This window comes from Periplaneta americana, chromosome 1 (assembly GCF_040183065.1).
Source record: "Periplaneta americana isolate PAMFEO1 chromosome 1, P.americana_PAMFEO1_priV1, whole genome shotgun sequence".
NCBI lineage: Eukaryota > Metazoa > Arthropoda > Insecta > Blattodea > Blattidae > Periplaneta > Periplaneta americana.
The window spans coordinates 84,762,502-84,781,871 of record NC_091117.1 but is presented as its reverse complement, the minus strand read 5'-3'; the positions used below and the strand labels follow the sequence as shown (position 1 = coordinate 84,781,871).

At 34.9% G+C, this 19,370-nt stretch overlaps 1 protein-coding gene across 2 annotated transcripts in view; it reads right to left on the bottom strand.

Moving 5' to 3' along the window:
- Window positions 1-669: 669 nt before the first annotated feature.
- The window catches only part of LOC138697708 (aldo-keto reductase family 1 member B1-like), a 31,486-nt gene continuing 12,785 nt past the window's right edge, over window positions 670-19,370 (bottom strand). For both annotated transcript variants that reach the window (XM_069823190.1, XM_069823198.1), the window contains 5 exons: window positions 14,467-14,583; window positions 10,631-10,825; window positions 8,961-9,167; window positions 4,950-5,098; window positions 670-880 (listed from right to left, as the gene is read on the bottom strand). In XM_069823190.1, the coding sequence (XP_069679291.1) occupies window positions 838-880; window positions 4,950-5,098; window positions 8,961-9,167; window positions 10,631-10,825; window positions 14,467-14,583 (711 nt within the window). In that variant the 3' untranslated portion in view covers window positions 670-837. The remainder of the gene's footprint in view (window positions 881-4,949; window positions 5,099-8,960; window positions 9,168-10,630; window positions 10,826-14,466; window positions 14,584-19,370) is intronic.

Sequence of the window (19,370 nt, the reverse complement as noted above, 5' to 3'; positions counted from 1 at the left end):
GGCTGTCATATCCGTGAGTGGCTCCCAGTCGAAACACACGACACAGGAAAATATAGTTCCTTATTTGGAAATCACAACCTTGTATTATTTGAAAATAAAAATTGAATTCTAGTTATTAAATACGACGAAACATATAACTTCACTCATATGTAAAACGTTATGTGAAAGAAAAGCTACTGTTATATTTTGTTGACCTTGTTCTCGTACGTACGTGTTAGCATGGCTTCTGCATACTCAATGTGTGCGGTTACTAAACATAAGAGTGGAAACCCTCTCAAAAGCGGAGAGAAAGAAATAGTGTTGAATGTATATAATAAATTATAAAGTAACAGTTTCCTAAGCAAACGAATTCATAGTAGTGAGGTTAGGTCTACTTTGACGAGTGACGGGAAATGTTTAACATGAAACAGAATGTACAGGAGTGGGCGGGATCATTTAGAATCTCTGGCGCCAAACTGCTGCCAATCAAGCCTCACTTCAGTCACGTGCCATTGTTTACTGTAGGATTATTCTTACAATGAAAACATTTATAGAAGTGTCTCTATCTCGAAAGATAAATAACACAATAATCACAATAATGGCGAAAATATCTTTCTTAAGTTCAAAGTTGTTCCTTCGAAAATAACAAATTAAATGGAAGGATTTCATCAAATAATTGCTTACATAATATTAGGTCATATACATTTTTATTCAAAATTTACTTGAATATGCCTATACAATCAATTTCATTTATTTCACAAACATTTATACTCGTGTAACAATCCATTCCTCTTCATCAGTCTCATTCACAGACTTTGCAAGTCCGTACAGAAGTTGCACCATACCACAGGTGTCTTCTCAATATTCCAGATGAAATGGATAATGCTTGTGATCCTTCAGCCTACAATAAAATTAATAAAACTTACCATTAGCAATACTGATTTTGTATTTTATAAGAAACTTACTTACTTACAAATGGCTTTTAGAGAACCCGGAGATTTATTGCCGCCCTCACATCAGCCCGCCATTGGTATCTATCTTGAGCAAGATTAATCCAGTCCCTACCATGATATCCCATCTCCCTCCAGTGTTGTCACTCAATTTGCCGTGAAAATACTAAAAATTATCGTTTTGGACGAAATTATCGTCTTTATAGAGATTTAAAATCGTGTAGGGTAAAGGTTGGTAGGTCTAATATTGTGATACGAGTAATATTGTGATAGTACTTTTTTGAGAATTTATTACTATTTTACTGAGCGAGAGAAAGACTGGTTTTGTGCAGAAACGTGTCCACGAATATTTCCTTAATACGTTGACGCAGAAAACTGATCTTCTTCTCGCTCAGTAAAATTGTAATAAATTCTCAAAAATAACTATCACAATATTATTTGTATCACAATATTACCAACCTTTATCCTACATACTTAAAATAAGTTTTGGTTAATTTTTCAGTACTTTTAAATAGTATTTTACTTCATACGTAATAAAATGTTTACAGAAATCTGGATTGTTTTGGAATTAATAATATTTCAAAATATGCTTCCAGGACGTTTCGTCAACAGCATGCGTCTACAGACATTTCGTAAACATTTGTTTGGTCAACGGACAGTATGGCTACAGTCTTTTCGCCTACATTTATTTAAGTCACGAGGAAAATTCACACAAGGACTTAACACAAAACATTTCGTAAACACAATTATCATTTCCATGGTTTTGGACATGAAGTTGTAATAAAAAGTTTTAGTATGCGTATGAACATGTATTGATTTTTAGTGCAGATTGTAACCAAAAGTTTCGATATGCCAAGACTAGTGCAATCCAACAGGGGCCAGCCTTTTTAGAGGACGAAATTTCAGAAATTGATTGTTATTCATATATCTGGACGTTTCTAGACAACATTCGCAAGAACCATCGTGAAAACAACATAATTATAACACAATTATTGGGAAGACACGACAATTAGATTAGATTAGATTAGATTAGATTAGATTAGATTAGATTTATTTATTTAACCTGGTAGAGATAAGGCCGTCAGGCCTTCTCTGCCCCTCTACCAGGGGATTACAACTATAACATGAACAATAAGATTACAATTAATATTAAATTTACAATTACAATTACAATAAAAATTAAAGTACGACAAGAATACCTGATTAATGAAAGCTAGACATTTTATCATAGAAGTTAAGAACAAAGAATATTTTTGTATTTACAAAATTACAAATTAAACCTACAATAACAAAATTCCATAGTGATGAAATTACCGGATATTGAGATATTTTGTGGTAGATTAAAAGAACTATTTACAAGAAACCATGTCTGAACGAGTCTCAATTACTGACCAAGTGCCTAGTAAGTTTGCGTTTGAATTGAATTTTATTTCGACAGTCCCTGATGCTAGCAGGTAACGAATTCCAGAGTCTTGGCAGGGCTATTGTGAAAGAGGATGAGTATGAGGAGGTGCGATGGGATGGTATTGTTAGTATTATTTCATGGCGAGAGCGTGTGTTCAGATTGTGGTGGGAAGAAAGGTAAGTGAAGCGAGACGACAGGTACGAAGGAATAGAAGAGTTCAAGATTTCGAAGACAATGTTAAGCGGCCTATTAAAAAGAAATATATTCTAAATCAGACAGAATTGAAAATATTGTACGGAAATACGATGAATATGAAATAAACAATGACATACCCCGTTATTTACGTTCAATCAGCTACAATTTTAAATTATACGCAGAAGACGCTTAGATGTTGTATGAATAGTACCGGTACAAGTAAAATTTACGTTTCACACTTCATTATTTCCATAGACAACGTAGATGATGTATAAATAGTAGAAATAAAATTTATGTTTTTACACTTAATTATTTCCATTCATACTCGTCAATTTTTCAATTGGCATACCCATAGTATTGACGAATTTAACAAATAGTCAAAATATTTCATTGACGAATTTCACAAATAGTCAAAATATTTCATTGACGAATTTCACAAATAGTCAAAATATTTCATTGACGAATTTCACAAATAGTCAAAATATTTCATTGACGAAATATCTGTTTTCGACATGCCCCTTGTCGAATCAGTTGTCAAACGCATCTTGATGACGAATTTCACAATCCGGCAAAATTAATCGTTGACAAATGTCTGTAGGCAGAACGTCTGCTATTCCAAAATATATGTTTATTTCTGATCTCGCAACACAAAATAATAAAGAAAGCCTTTATTTTTTGGATGCAGTGTTTTAACACAAATTTGTTCTTATTAAATGTTATACGATTATAATGAAACTAATCTCCAAAGATCACTTCATCGTCCCTAGCCTTGGTGCTTGTCCCTAGAGTTGACAATTTCTTTTTCCATGATAAAGTGTATTGTTACTCATCACTAGGGGGCGGATGTTGATGACCTAAAAATCTACTTAAAATGATCATTAAAATGCCCTTTAACTAATGGAAAAATGACATGAAATTAAAAGAAAATTGCATTTAAATATTACTCTCCGTACTCGCACCACAACTTCTTAAAAATTAGTCACCTTGTTTCAATGACTGCCCTGCAAATCTCGGAGAGAGGAGGCAACTTCCTGGAATTTAGCTAAGGTAAAGGAAAAGAACATGGAACAAAATGAAGGTTTTAAGGAAAAACTGTAGATTTTAATGTGGGTTTACAATGTGTTTCAATCATTGGTGGTCCTTGTCTCCTCCTTCCGCGCTTCACTTTTGTTACCAGATCTTCCAGCTGAGGGAATGTGAATGACAAAACAAATTGTGGACGCAGCGTGCATTCTTGCAATCTTTGTGTTAAAAATACTGTCTACTACAGTAGGCATCCCTTCCGAACCAAGTTGAGAACACAACGTCCTGTCCAGGACACGGTGAAAGTTTCCCTCCTTCCAAACATGAATTCTAAAGACACCCTCGTACCGACAAATGAACAGTAGCGGTCAAAGCCCTCACTTAAACTAAGTTGTTGTCAAGCATTTTATATTACTTCCATTGTGTGAAGTGAAGCCTTCAGTGGAATGAGGGATGGACTTTAGAGTCTGTTCCAAACTATAAAATTCAAACTTCACTGTTATTCATTTATTCAGTAAGTAATTACTACTGGCCTTTTCTTAGAAAATGATTTAACAGACCTATCGGTAAAGAAGAAAGTAAAATGCATTCCAAATAATCTAAAAGTTCTTCAAAGTATTGAAAATAACCAAAAAATTTCGAAAAAAATCAAAATGACCTATTAGTTCAAAAATGTAAAAAAATGCAAACGATACAATATGAGAATTTTTTTACGTTGATATTAACTTAGAAAGGCATTAATAGGCATCGTTCTAATGTGAAAAATAAGATGACTTTTCATCAACATCCGCCCCCTACTCATCACACTGATCGATGATCTGACTGTTGGCTGAAATTTGTCACATACACTACAGACACACTTTATGAGGATTATAACAGGTCATTCATGGTATTAGTAAGTAGACGGTTGCGAACTTTTGTTTTCGTCAAGTTAATATTTTAGAATATATGCGTCCCTTGTCACATTTTAAGTTTAACGTTATTATATTTCATATGCATAACTTTTCACTGGGATATACGGAGAATGAATAAATCTTTCCAATAGTTTAAAAGTCTTTGTATACATAAGGAAAGAATTCGAAAAACCACTTTTTAGATAGAGGTGCTAAAAACGTGTTTCGGAAAAAAATCTCGAAACCGATTTTTTTGCAGCATTTAGGCCTAGATTTGTTTCTATTAAAATAAAAATATCGACAGTGATAATGATTATGATGATGATGATGATGATGATGATGATGATGATGACTGTAAGCTCTGTATTCAAGAGAAAATATTGAATGTATTGATTTTCAAATAACGTGTCACTTTTTGCAACATTTCTGCTATCAGTTATTCAGTCATCTTGGTCATGCAGATGAATTCGAGTTTAATAAAAATTAGATAATATAAATATTTACCTTGGGTGACTGCATATTCTGGTATTTGTATTCAAGGAATCGATGGTTGCTACTTCATCTGGTGTCAGTGTAAAGTTCAGAGCTTCAAAATTGTCTTTTAGACGGTTCTTGTGGGCCGATTTTGGTATAGGTACCACACCATGCTGAATCTACAAGACAAATATTGTTTAATCTATTACAGACACATATTACTGTACTTATAAATAAACATTTAAAGGTCTATTATACAAACTTGTTTGTTAGACTTGTTAGCATACATATTTAAGGATAGTTATCGTAATTCAATTTTCACTTTTAGGCTATTTGGGAGAAAAATTAAATATTAAATATGTTATTTAAGTACAAAATGGAAATATAAAAATTGGAAATTTGTCCTTTGAAGAGATGGAAAAATTCGAATATCTTGGGGTAACAGTGACAAATATAAATGACCCTCGGAAGGAAATTAAACGCAGAATAAATATGAGAAATGCTTGTTATTATTCGGTTGAGAAGCTTTTGTCATTCAATCTGCTCTCAAAAAAGTTGAAAGAATTTATAAAAGAGTTATATTACCGGTTGTTCTGTATGGTTATGAAACTTGGAGTCTCACTTTGAGATAGGAACAGAGGTTAAGGGTGTTTGAGAATAAAATGCTTAGGAAAATATTTGTATTAAAAACAAGAGGAATGAATTTACAGAAGAATGGAGAAAGTTACATAACGCAGAACTGCACTCATTGTATTCTGCACCTGACATAATTAGGAACATTAAATCCAGACGTTTGAGATAGCACGTATGGGTGAATCCAAAAATACATATAGAATCTTAGTTGGGAGGCTGGAGGGAAACAGACTTTCGGGGAAGTCGAGACGTAGATGGGAGGATAATATTAAAATAGATTTGAGGGGGAATATGGTGGTAGAGACTGGATTAATCTTGCTGAGGATAGGAATCGATGGCGGGCTTATGTGAGGTCGGCAATGAACCTTCGGGTTCTCTAAAAGCCATAAGTAAGTAAGTAAGTAAGTAAGAAAGTAAGTCAGTTATTAATAAAATTCGTCATGTTTGAGAATGAAATAGAAAATAGTTAATTTTGTCATTCTTTATTACTCATTCCTTCATTCGAGGGTTTTCAGACTCTCTTTATCTTCTACCTTTACGCTTCAGTTAATATAAAATGGCTAATTCTTCAGTGTAAAGGAAATATCATGATGGTAGTAAAATAATATAATTATAACATATCTTATATTAAATTGGATTAAATTGTTACATAAAATTATCCTCACTAAAGAATTCAGACAAGGTTGTAGCCTATCTCCCACACTTTTAAATTCTGTTGGCCTATTTAGAAAGATTTTACAAGTTGGAATCTACAAGGTAGTGTGGGGGATATTTTAATCGAAGACTGTTGTGTAATATTCCTAAATTAGCCTATACGGATAACCAAATCGAAGAGCACAGGATTAATTTGTTCTGGGATACATATTAAGAACAATACATGACATTTATATACTGTATGATAAACGTGAACTAAATATCAATAAAACACGGAATGTTCACGTGTTAAATGTGACATAAGATCAGTCTAAATAATATATTTTTATTTTAGTAGGTTATTTTACGACGCTTTATCAACATCTTAGGTTATTTAGCGCCTGAATGAGATGAAGGTAATAATGTTGGTGAATTTAGTCCGGGGTCCAACACCGAAAGTTACCCAGCATTTGCTCATTGGGTTGAGGGAAAACCCAGGAAAAAAACCTAAACCAGGTAACTTGCCCCGATCGGGAGTCGAACCCGGGCCACCTGGTAAATAATATCATTTTAGAAACAAGTTGCATAAACTTGGAGTGGTTGTTAATAGTTAAAACACTGTAGAAATTAGAATCAGATTACCAAAAGAAAGGAAGGTTATAGATTGATTAAACTGAAGTTTTCTGGGAGAACCATATATCTAGACGAATGAAAAGAAGATTAGAAACATCTGTGGTAGAACGTTTCTTCTTCTGTGGCAGCGAAATTTTTATTGTTAAATAAAGCATAAAAATATGATGAAAACTTTGGAAATAGATTATTGAGAAGAGCAGGAAGGATCTCAGGAAAGAATAAAGTCCCTAATAAAATAATTCGAAACGTAATGAACGCAGAAGAGACAATAATAGAATACAAGACAGAAGTTTAAGATGATTACGACATGGTAAAAATGGCAGAAGACGGATGGCCAAAGAAACTGTTTGAATGATGGCAGCGAGGGAGATAGAAGAGGGTAAGGCCAAAGACCACCAAGCGCACACTGTTTATAGTAAGCGGGCACATTATGCCCAACCCTGACCTACCTTAATTACAGAAATCTGAGGAGCGAAGACGCCTTGGAAAGATTTACATGGAGATTGAAAGTGGAAAGTCTGCAAGGGTTGTAAAATCCATAAGAAGAAGACGACGGAAGTCCGATTTAAGAGTAAGGGAAGGTAATGAAACCTTTCTGTTGCTACAAAAAGCTAAATATCGATTTATTAACGTTTGTAATGGTTGTAATATGTTGTCTGTTTAAAGTTTATACCCATACGTTTCTCGAATAATTTCATCATACTGTATTTACGATTTATAGTGTTTAAAAAGTAACATTTTGTAATGTTTAATGTGTTGTTGCTATATTGAATAGGCCACATTCCCAAAACGTTGCTGATTAGACCAAATATTTTTGGCATTTCATATTGTTTATTCCAGAATAACATAATATATTCCGACTTTAATTGAATATACATTGCACGAGTGTATTCAAATGGTAGTAAAAGTTACTGAAACACGTGCAAAATATATAACAACATGTTATGTAAAATATATAGTAGCCTACATTGTATCATTTATATTTGCATTGTAGGAGGAATGTCAAAAAAGAAAAAATCTAGAAAGCCGAAAATAATTTCCAACACAGTTCTTAGAGTGTTTAACTATTTGAAGAACAAAATCAAAATGAGAAAACACAAAGGTACATTCATTCTTGCCCAAAGAAACGGGCACATTTTAAAGAAGACAAAAAATATTACTTCGTCCTTCCCAACGGTGCCATTCTCGGTCATTCAGTCTCAAAGTTCCAGTTTAATAAGTCAGTGCCGAAACTGTGGATCAAGTGCCAACACATTCTTCGTCCAGTACAAATTTTACTAGGACTCGCTGAGATTTCAACGCAGAAATCCGGCATTTGGAAAGCTGGCTGTGTAGTAAATGACGCGTTGTAAGTTCTTAAAATTGGAATTCTAATATCGACACCTAAGAAAGTGCTTTATGTAGAGTGTGGCATTATATGGGATAGAAACATGGATATTACAATGAAGTGAGGAGAAACGAAAAGAATCGTTTGAAATGTGGGTATGGAGAAGAATGGAACATGGGAGTGGACAGATAAAATAAAAAATGAAGCTGTGTCGGAAAGAGTGGGTGAAGAAAGAATGATGTTGAAACTGATTAAGAAGAGAAAAGAAATGGACTGGGTCATTGGTTGAGAAGAAATTTCTTACTGAAGGATGCACTGGAAGAAATGGTGCACGGGAAAAGAGTTCGGGGCAGAAGAAAATATCAGATGATAGACGACATTATGGATCGTATGAAGAGAGAAAGAGGAAGGGAGAAAATATGAAAGATTGGAGAAAGAAGCTAGGTTTGCAGCGAAAGATCTCCCTTCGGCAGAACGCTGAATGAATGAATGAATCAATGAATGAATGACACGTGTTGGAGAGACTCTCAACGTCCTAGATTCAGCATATTCAACATCATTTAAGATTTAAGACATCAGGGAATAGATCTTGAGACTTTAAGCACAACTTGTCCTCGACGACGACGACGACGACGATGATGATGACGATGATGATGGTGATGGTAATATTCGAATTTCTCACATTTCAACTGAAATATTTGTAGTCTTAAGAAGTAGTTTGAAATGCCTTCCTTTGCTTCATTCCTGATTTGAAGGAATTGTGTAATATTATGAACAAGGTATGTTCTTAGATTGCAAGACAATCATAATCTTACCAAGTAACGGAGGATGACCTGTGCCGGGCTCTTGCCCTTTTTATCTGCAATCGCTTTAATCTTTGAATCTTTGAGAGGCTGAGGATCATCGGGGGACTGAGCAATACTCGCTGGGCCTCCGAATGGACTGTATGCTGTCACCACTATGTTTTTCTTCTTGCAGAATTCGATGAGTTTTGTCTGGTTTAAGAAGGGATGACATTCCACCTGTAATAATGTAAATTAATAAGTACAAAGATATGTGTACAGATAAATATTTGGTACAATATGTACGTATTTCCGGTTTAATACCTTTCACTGTTTATCAGCTCTTGTATATCTAAAGCCAAGAAATTCTCATATCTGATGGCTCGAATTGTTGGGCTTACGCATAATTACATCCCAGCACGCAGTACCGTAAATACATCTCACAGACATAAATGTTTAATTATTTTTATAACTTGTAAGTATAACTTAAACGAAATTTCTACAATTTTAATGTTTAATTAATGCACTAAATATATTTACTATTAAATTTTTTCTTCAATCGTGAACTCGAACTTCAAGATATATTAGTTATTAACTTGTAATTGGAAGTTTAGAAATCTTCTCACCATTCTTGAGCTGCCAAAAGGGACAAAGAAACTTAACCATATAAATGTTTACAAGTTCACTGAAACATTGATTTTTTTGACAGTGAAACTTCTATAAGTACAGAGCAGCAAATACATTTTTAGATCAGTGGAAATATACCAAATTTTAGAGAAAGGTAAATATTACGAAAAAGTAAAGAGTGCCAATGAACTTAGTTTCATTTTGAATATAGGTGATGTTTTAGTAGAGCAATTTATCCTTTCAATGCAGCTGAGGTTACAATCGGGATAATAGATGTAGGTATTCCAAGCTTATTAAACACATCTTTCATGAAGAGAGTAGCGGTACCTCTTGCTCCAACCAGAAGTCCGATTACTTCAAGCTCTTTTAGCGGGTAGTTTTAGAGGTAACAGGGAATGGTGGGATTGTATATGTTATTTTTTTCCTTATCCACAGTATTTATTAGAAGTCTCTTGCAATTTCATTTTTTGTTTTGTTGCGGTTTACTTCAACTTCTTTTAGATATCTAATTCCTTCTTCCAGCGAGTAGTTTTTTTTTACGTCATATACTGTTTTCTTCTGCTGTCTTAGTTACTAAATTATAGAGCTCAATGCAGCAGGTGTCCGTGCTGTTTAAAAGAACATGAGATAATCACTTTTGATATAGTGGACACAAATTCAGAAGGAAGAGAAAACTTCGTTTGTTTGATGCTTAGATCAAAGTTACGTTAATCTAGATAAATATTATTTATTCGTTTGACTTTAAGTGAAACGACAAGTTAATAAGTTCGGATTTTGGTTATACATACTTGATTCTATCACGTTTCATGCTCCTTAGAATGACATTTTCCGAAAACCCCGTACATCAGAAGTTGTAAGTAATGCGACAAATTTCTTTATCTTTATTTCATCGGCGAGTAACAATATTTAGAAAATTTAAATTGCGTTACCGTAAAGAAAGTTTTAATACCAGAAAAATTGTGATTCTCTGTTATCTTCACATGCAAAAACATAGTTAAAATAAATTGTATTCAGAAAAGACATGCATTTCGGAAGAGACATTTTCGTAGAAGGATCATGAGAAGTTCATAAAGTACCTGATTCACTACAGGTTTGATGGTGGCGACTTCAAGCACTCGATCTATTTGTTTGCTGTTGAAGTTAGACAGGCCGATGCTCTTCGCAAGACCCGTCTTGACACATTTCTCCATCTCCTTCCACGTATCCACGTAGTCTACATCACTGTAAATTATTTTCCCTGATGAATCAGTAGGTATGAGGTCATCGCCTTCCTGTGGGTATAAAAATGAAGATTATTTCAATATCATAAAATACGAAGCAATCCAATTTAGTTTGACTGACTTCATCCCTTCGCCTGAGGTCTGTAATTGTAAGTGAAATCTGGACAATAAAATGTCGACGCCAGAATAGAAAATATTCAGTACATATAAGGTTCTTATTATCCAAAATTACAAGAGCAATATATGCAATCAGAAATAGAATCGATTCGAAAGAGGAGAATTGGGAAGACTAATTTAAAAGGTACGCAAAACGCGTCCTTGCAAGGGGTTGGAGGCTGTAAGAAACTAAATATGTGAGCTCCAAGCCTGTTGGCCACTAGTCTCACTCCGGTTTACGCTGCTCCACTGGAGTTCTAGAAAATTTGGAAGGGGAAAAGCCGAAAATGGACGTAACCTCTTAGGTACCACATACGCGAGGGGACGGAAATGTGATCAAGTGATCACAGGACGGGGCGAGGTGGAAATGGCTGGTGTAAATCTGCACATTGAAATGAACTCTGTCATATCGCAGTGCAGGAAGAGTCGAGAAGACTCGTTTGCTTGCCGTTAGGATGGCAGGTGTTATCTTGCACATTGAAAGGGGCTTAGCCATTTCGCAGTGCAAGTGGAGTCATGAAGACTCTGTCATCTGTTGTTCGATGACAAGGCAGTGAAGGCCGTCAGAAGAAGCGCCGTGAAATCTAAATCTGCAATTTGAGATGTTCCCTGTCCTTGCTCATCCCGACATTTGTCTTACGCCTTAGGAAAACCACGGAATACCTTAGGCAGGATGAGTTGTCTCATATAAGAGACTAACCAATTTGGTTATTAGGTAGGAGGTGATTGATTGTCATGAACCTTGTTGAATCGTCTCAATTTAGAGACCAGCCATTTGGCTTTATGGTGACTCAATTACGAAGAGATAGGCAGGGAGAGATGTAATTATTAATTAATTTAGAGTAATTAAGGGGGTTCATGGGGATATAAGTGCAGGTCCGTGGCCCATTTCTTTTAGGGCTCATCCCGACATTTGTCTTAGCGTCTTAGGAAAACCACGGAAAAACCTTAGGCAGGATGAGTTGTCTCAATTTCAGAGACTGCAATCAGAAATGTTGCGGCTCAACGGAACTTATAGTAGTTGTTTAAAATATAAATCAGAGGATAGAGGATACAGTGACAAATGGCTGAACTTTCTACAATTTACAAAAATATCGGCTGATGCATAGTTTTACTATACTACTTATACTTACGTGAAAGGTGATGTTGAACAGCACGCGGGGTTCAAACTACAGATTGGTACTCATGAGGAAGGTTGATTTTGTATATACTAATTTTGATATTTTGATATCAATAATGAATGCACTTAGTAATGAATTATAAATTTACGGGGCTGTAACTCAGGAAATAATGTCCTCACTGGATTCTAACTGCGGATTGGTACTTCATGGGAATGGTTGATTATGTATACTAATTTTGACATTTTGTGATCAATAATGAATACATTTACTAATGAATTATAACTTTAAGGTGCTTTGGCTTAGGAAATAATGCCCTCACTGGGTTCAATTACGGATTTGTACTTCTTGAAAAAAGTTCATTATGTATACTAAATTTGACATTTATTGATCAGTAATTGATATACTTACCAATGAATTACTGTATATCTTTACGTGACTCGGACTTAGGAAATAATACTCTTACTGGGTTCATGCTACAGATTGGTACTTCATGAGAAAGGTTCATTATGTATATTAATTTTGCCGTTTTTTGCATAGTTTCGGACTAGGGCGCATAGTACAAAAGCGGCTCTGCTGTCCGCTTCGTAAACTATGCATTTAATTAGGACTACATAGATAAAACCGTAACTTAATCCTTTGAATATTATCGCCAACTCGTTTCTATCATTCCATATTGTATTTCGTTACAAAAGCGCGTGAGAAAGTACGCGAGTACAGGTATTTTAGACCGCTGAAGTTTACCGTTGAATTCTCGGAGATAGTACGAGATTCCGATGCTGATATAGGAAGGACTTTAATTAATTAACTAATTAAAGGTTTACTGAATACACAGTATAGTTAAAGACTAAAGATGGATAAATGGTTTACATAATATTCTTACAGACTAAACTTAGGCCTACAGAATAATACGATATTCTACAGCCACAAAATTGCCCTGTCTCTGCCGTCCCTTGTACTCCACAGCTGTAATATTAGGCTTATTTGATTCCTCTTGGGATGTTCTTTTCTTCTATAGTGCTTGTCTCCACTTTTGCATTCATTCTACTTTAGAATTATGGGACATTTTGAAAGTTAAATTTTCATGATTACTTTTTGAAAGTTCGAAGTCCAGTCTATCGCGGATCATTAATTTCTTTCTTGCCTTTTTTAGTCGATCTCGTCGCGCTAGCTTGGCCGACACCTCAAACGTCCGCATCAGTTGAGATGCCAGGAAATTATTCGCATAAAATTTTCTCCGGAACACAGTTTTCGAGGCATGTTTTGTCTCGCCAGCCTTGCGGTTCAGACCAGTTTCGTTCGGATGTTTACGATTACGGGACCCCTTTCTCTACTCCGTAGTATACGTATACGTATACGTAGAGCGTATTCCATATCTCAGCGCTGAGCAATCTGATGGCATCACGGTGTTCCGAATTTCAACGATGTCACTGATGCTCCACCGATGTCGCACCGGTTCCATCAGCTTGCAGAGGTGATGGCAGTCTCCTTCAGCCGCCGTCAGTGAATCTGATTTGTTCTTATATAGGGCTGGAATTAGCAGATAAATGGCATCGTCCACTGTTGTGTCATGGCGGTATGTTCTGCTGTATTGTTTGTAATGTGCACAACGTAAAAATATGTTAATGGCTTATGAGCGAACATGTCAACGGACCAGTTATTACTACTGGTTCAAGAAATAAATTGTTTATGCTCTCTTTTCTTTGAACAAGATGGCAGTACGGAAATTTCGCAAAATCTTTCTAGCGTAGCACAGACAACTTGTACAGCCGCCATGATAGCCATCGAACCTTCCAGAAGTTTTGTTCCTATTTCGCTGCAGCATGACGTCATTGTTGTCCACCATTCCGGTGAGATTCGGAATACTTTTCGTTTCGCTAAGTTTCTTTTTTACAAAGTTACAAGCGGTACTAATGTAACACTTTTTTTGTACATCGTTAGCGAGCGATTGAGGATCTAGAGTGATTCTAGACAAAAACCAACCAGGTAATCAGCCAAGCGAGAATCGAACTCACATTCAAGCTCAGCTCCGGATTAGTAGGCAAACGTGCTACCACCTGACTAACATAGATTTAGGCCACCCGCCTGTTCTAGAGATTAGAAACGGGCTCTCGTGCTCCGAACTGCTTCCGTACATGGTTACGATCCCACTTCAGCTGTTGTCTATTTTTTATTAAGGTTTTATACAACTATAAGGCAAATATCATGTAATCCCATGGAAAGTTCTCGAACTCATCTCGCTATCGCGATTCCACCAACGCTAGATAGCTGCGAAGTTCGTACAGCGTCGTTAAGTGACAGATTTTAACTTGGAATTATGAATCCTAGCCATATGACATCATCCTCATGGACACAAGTGTCAATAAACCATCTCCGACCCGTGAGCTGACGGGTAAGAGAGATTAAAACTGCACTTACCTTGAACGCGTGTGGCCAGTGAACGAGGTACAGGTCGACGTAATCTAGTCCTAGGTCGGCGAGAGTTCTCTTACAAGTGGGCACCACCATGTCGGGACGATGGTACGTGTTCCACAGCTGAAACACCCCAAGTTAACATTTTTCAAAATGTAACGTGCTTCTGTGAAACACACAAATTGAAGATTGATAATTCTCTCTGGCCTAAAAATCAGTCCGCAGAATTACGAAACGTACCAAAATCATGTTTCATGAACTTTAAATTATAAAATATAAGCAAAAATTAAACAAATCTTTAATAAAAATGACAATAATTAATTTATTTTGTTCAGAAAATTCTTTTAGTAGACCCTATCAATAGAGCAAATTAAGAAAACCTAAATAGATACAGCCTATATAATACTTCCTGATTCGATATCAGAAGGTTGTTTGTTCAAATCATGTTGAGGTCACCAATATATAATGATTTAATAAAAATTAAACATCTTTGCTTTCATAAAATGGAACAATATGTATATCTTACTTTGTGTTTGTAATTGAATTGAATTGAATGTGTCGGTGAAGAAAAAAAGAAAATTGTATATAAACAAAACAATAACAGAATGCACAAAGAATACATTTTGTTGCCAACCCTATAGATTTTTAATATAATTATTTACATTATTTATCAATAAGTACAAAAAAATAACAAGAGATTATTCCGAAAAATATAGATAATTAGGCCTAATATCTGAGATTTTTCAATCATGTTTCCGTTATCGTTCGAATTTTCGACGACATTAATCTCTCGATTTGGGGATGAAAAATTCTCACCACGAGTTTCTGACTTCTTCATAATTGCATAATTCACTTATAAAACCTCCTCTGTTATTCAAGAGAGGAAAATTGGAACTAAACTTCGCTATTTATTCATCAATATAACCATTAAAATTAAATTTCGTCTGTGAAAATCAGTTTAATGTAATTTGAGTAATGGACTATTATAGAAACGAAATGAGAAGTTTGTAGTTTCGTGAAAGCATTTGGTGTTTTGTATATTATACAACCGACAAGTTCTTATATCATTCATTATCCTTGAGTGGTGACGCGGGGGCTTTTATGACCCCATCCAAATTGATTTACGTGCAGTGGAAAATATTATTACGGAATCACACTTTATCCACCCCTTACCTTTCCCTACATTCCTTGCCTTTTGTTTGAGGCAAAGATTTTATACTAACAAGACGGACATCTTTGCGACATGAACAACAGCGGCTTGACCTTGCGGAGAGTCAGCTGTGTACTCTGCATGTGTCATTAAGATTCAGCTACTCTGTAATTAATTTTAATTTATTCATAGTGTTTATGGTAGTATAATAATGTAGTGTGTACAAAGAAGATCCGAAGTATGTCTAGAAAGTATTATGCAGTATATGGTTGCAATAATCAGGAAATACAAAAGGATTCCCGATCTTTCTTTCGATTTGTGAAGAACAAGCCACAGCATGTATCTTACCGCTTTTGTAACGATTTTAAATAATAATTATATAATAATTATTACAATGAAATATAAGATTTACATTTAGCCCAATAGTTTCCATGTAACTCTGTAATTTCCCCATTTAGTTAACTTTTTCTGAAAATTTAAATCTTCCCTGTAGTAAAAAACAAATAAAGTTGGCTTAGATGCATTATAGGTACCGCCAGCCTATTTGATAATATCGATTCATAATCTTATCTGGATATACTACATTTTATTTATTTATTTTTTTTTTGTTCATGGAACATAATTGTGTTATTACTAATGTCGTAAAAGACGAGTATTTCCCCTGGAACAAAAAAAAATACAAATAGAGTACTGCTACTTCCGTTCACCTTTTTTTAGGAGATATGTAGCTGGCGGTACCTATAATGCATCGAATAATTTCAAGGGAAAAATTGTTCCGGGATCGATACCCGGCCCCGGAACAATTTTTCCCTTGAAATTATTCAAATCTGCTTTACAGGAAGCTTTACCTGAATGATTAGATTTGCATATAATGCATCGGTTCCAAAAAGTTAGTATTTTGTTATTTTCCCGCTTATGCCGTAATGCGTTGGCAAATAGGGTGAAATGCAGCAATGTCACAACACTCATATTTTCTATAAAGAGTACTGTACTGGAAATATGTGCTTCCTAAACACCAAACTTTTGCACTATACATTGCAATTTCAGGAGTGTATAATTCACAGTTTCTTGAATTTTTAGAGAGCAACAGGAACAATGATAAAGCCAAGTTGAAACAATGCATCCAAATTCCTACATGTGTAAATGCTATTTGTTATCATTGTTTGAATGTTTTTACTGACAAATGTGTTAGTGTACTAAATCAAAAGTCACTGAAAAAGGAAAAGGAAAAAAGAACACAAAAAAGTGCATCAAAGAATCCGAAAGCTAAAACAGTAATGCATGATTAATGTTATACATTAGAATCAATAAAGTGAAGAAGAATTGTGTAACTTTTGTTTTTTAATCATTTTTTCCTTCAAAATGATTTTCCTCTTACATTTAAGCTAAATACTGAACAAAATATGCATCTTACAAACTCTGATTTCTTCATCCAGTCCCCTAAATTAAATGAAGAGTTTGAATTCCCGCCTGATTTGTCAGGTCGAGCCGCTAGGAGCTCCACATGCAAGATGTCTCCCTATTATATCGTGCTAAATACTGCAAGATATCCGTCTTGTTAGTATAAAGCCTTTGTTTGAGGTCAGTAACATGGGGGTGGAAGGCGAAAATTCTAAGCAAAGAGCTTATTTTTTAAGCCGTGTGTTGAAAAGTGCAGGAAATACCCCAGGCCACCAGTCCCGTTGAGTGCTGCGTGTCTGTAATTTCACTGAGTGATCTGCTATCGAGAAGATGAGTTATTATTAAGTTATAGTTTTTAATGACTGATTTTAATATAACTTATTGGTTAATTTATAATTTACAATGAGTTACGAGGAAGATCAAGCATGGATTTTATCTCTAATGAAATCTGTCGAGGAAGAAGAAGAAATCTTAGGCGGCGAAATTGAAGATGAACTTGAAACAGTGAGTTATAATAGTGAAAGTGAATTGAGTGCAGAAGAGGAAGAAGATAACAGTGATGAAGTCATTCCTCTTTCTCAAATACCGTGCAATATTTATGAGAAAGATGCAAACAGCAAGTGTGCAAAGTTCATAGTGAAATTGTGTCTAAAATTGTGTATAAAGAAATGAAAATTTGTGTTCTTGATGCTACTGCCCATAACATATTCACTGTGATTTTTTATGCTAGTAGAGTGAATGGTTAATTATATGTATATATATATATATATATATATATATATATATATATATATATGTCTCAATGGGAGAGGACTTCCAATGATAGATCGTAGGTTCTTCTCTGGCATATGATTGGTTCTTCGTTGTCCAATCCCGTTGAATGGAGGGGAGTATTCTTATTAAAGAATAACCCTGATCAGGTCCGAAAGAAGACGGGAGTCCGTGTGGGGTGACCTTGAGTCCGTGCCTGTTGACCGGATGAAGGGGCGCCGCGTACATGTGGAGATACTGTATAAAATTTGATATGTTTTTCTAATCCCTTTCCATGTAGTATATCCAAGGGCTATTTTCAGTAATATCAAGTGTTGAAAAGTATATAAGTACGAAATAAGTTTATGTAACAAAAAAATATTGATTTTGTTTAGTATTGTACGACATTTTATTGGTTGGGTGAAAAATGACCCCACGCCACCTCTAATGTAAGTCATATGAGCGCCAAAGTAATGTAGTTCCACCGCCTGTAATGTATTCTGGATATTTTCTGACGAAATAAGTGATCTAAGCTTCTCAGTACTAACGAAATCTATGAGCCACGCTCGTAGAGTCTGAGCGAATAACGGCAAATTAGAGGCCCTGCCATTGCAGAAAGTTCCTTTGGATATAATAAAATTAAATAAGATTAAACAGAAAAAAAAATAAAAAAGGGAGAATAAAGTAATGAAATCCCAGTAGAAACAAGAATTAGTCAAGGTGACTATTTTGATCTTGGATGAAAAAATTAGAAAGATCTAAACCAAAAATGATACCTCCGTGGGAAACAAAGAAATAAAGATGCTACGTTACGGAGACGACGTTGTTTTCTTTGCTGAAACGAAAATGAACGAGTATTAATATTTAAATAGGCCTATTTTTGTATACATATGACTAGCTATGTAATTCCAAAGAAGATGTATTTGATCAAATAAATTAGGCCAACAAAATTCCGGATTGTTTAAGGGAAACAATTTGGAAAACTAAACACTTAGTCGATGCAAAAGTAAGAATAAACAAATCAGTTGTTAAACGAATTATATTTCATACACAGCAGAAACCAGGCCAGCCGCAAGTGAAGCAAGAAGTTTTCTAGAAACATGTGAGATGGAAGTTTTGAGGGCAATGAGAAAATAAACCAATAAGAGATCAAGTAAGATAGCAGGAAATGTACCGAAATTCTCATTGGATTCAAAATAGAGAAGAGAATGGGATCATGTAGGTCATATCGAAAATTGAAGTTACGTAAAGACAGCATACGATACATTTGTAATTATAAGACGCATAAGTAGCGAAAAGGACGTTGGAAAGATGGCATATATGAAGAATATTGAAAACAAACAAATAGGATGCTTATATTGGAAGATAGAAGAAGGCGCACAATTTTATTTTATTTTGACGTGGAGTTTTAAACGTTACTAATCTACATTAGCTGAAAAGATTATTTTTTTAACATTATATGTAAAATAATTGTTTCAATTAATACTATGTTCGGTCTAATACTTCTAAACCTAAATTAAATTGCACTGCATTACTTAAAATACCCTTTACTTCGTATTCCTGCAAGAGGAAAAATATTAACCGTGTGATGTTATTACAAGCCACAATA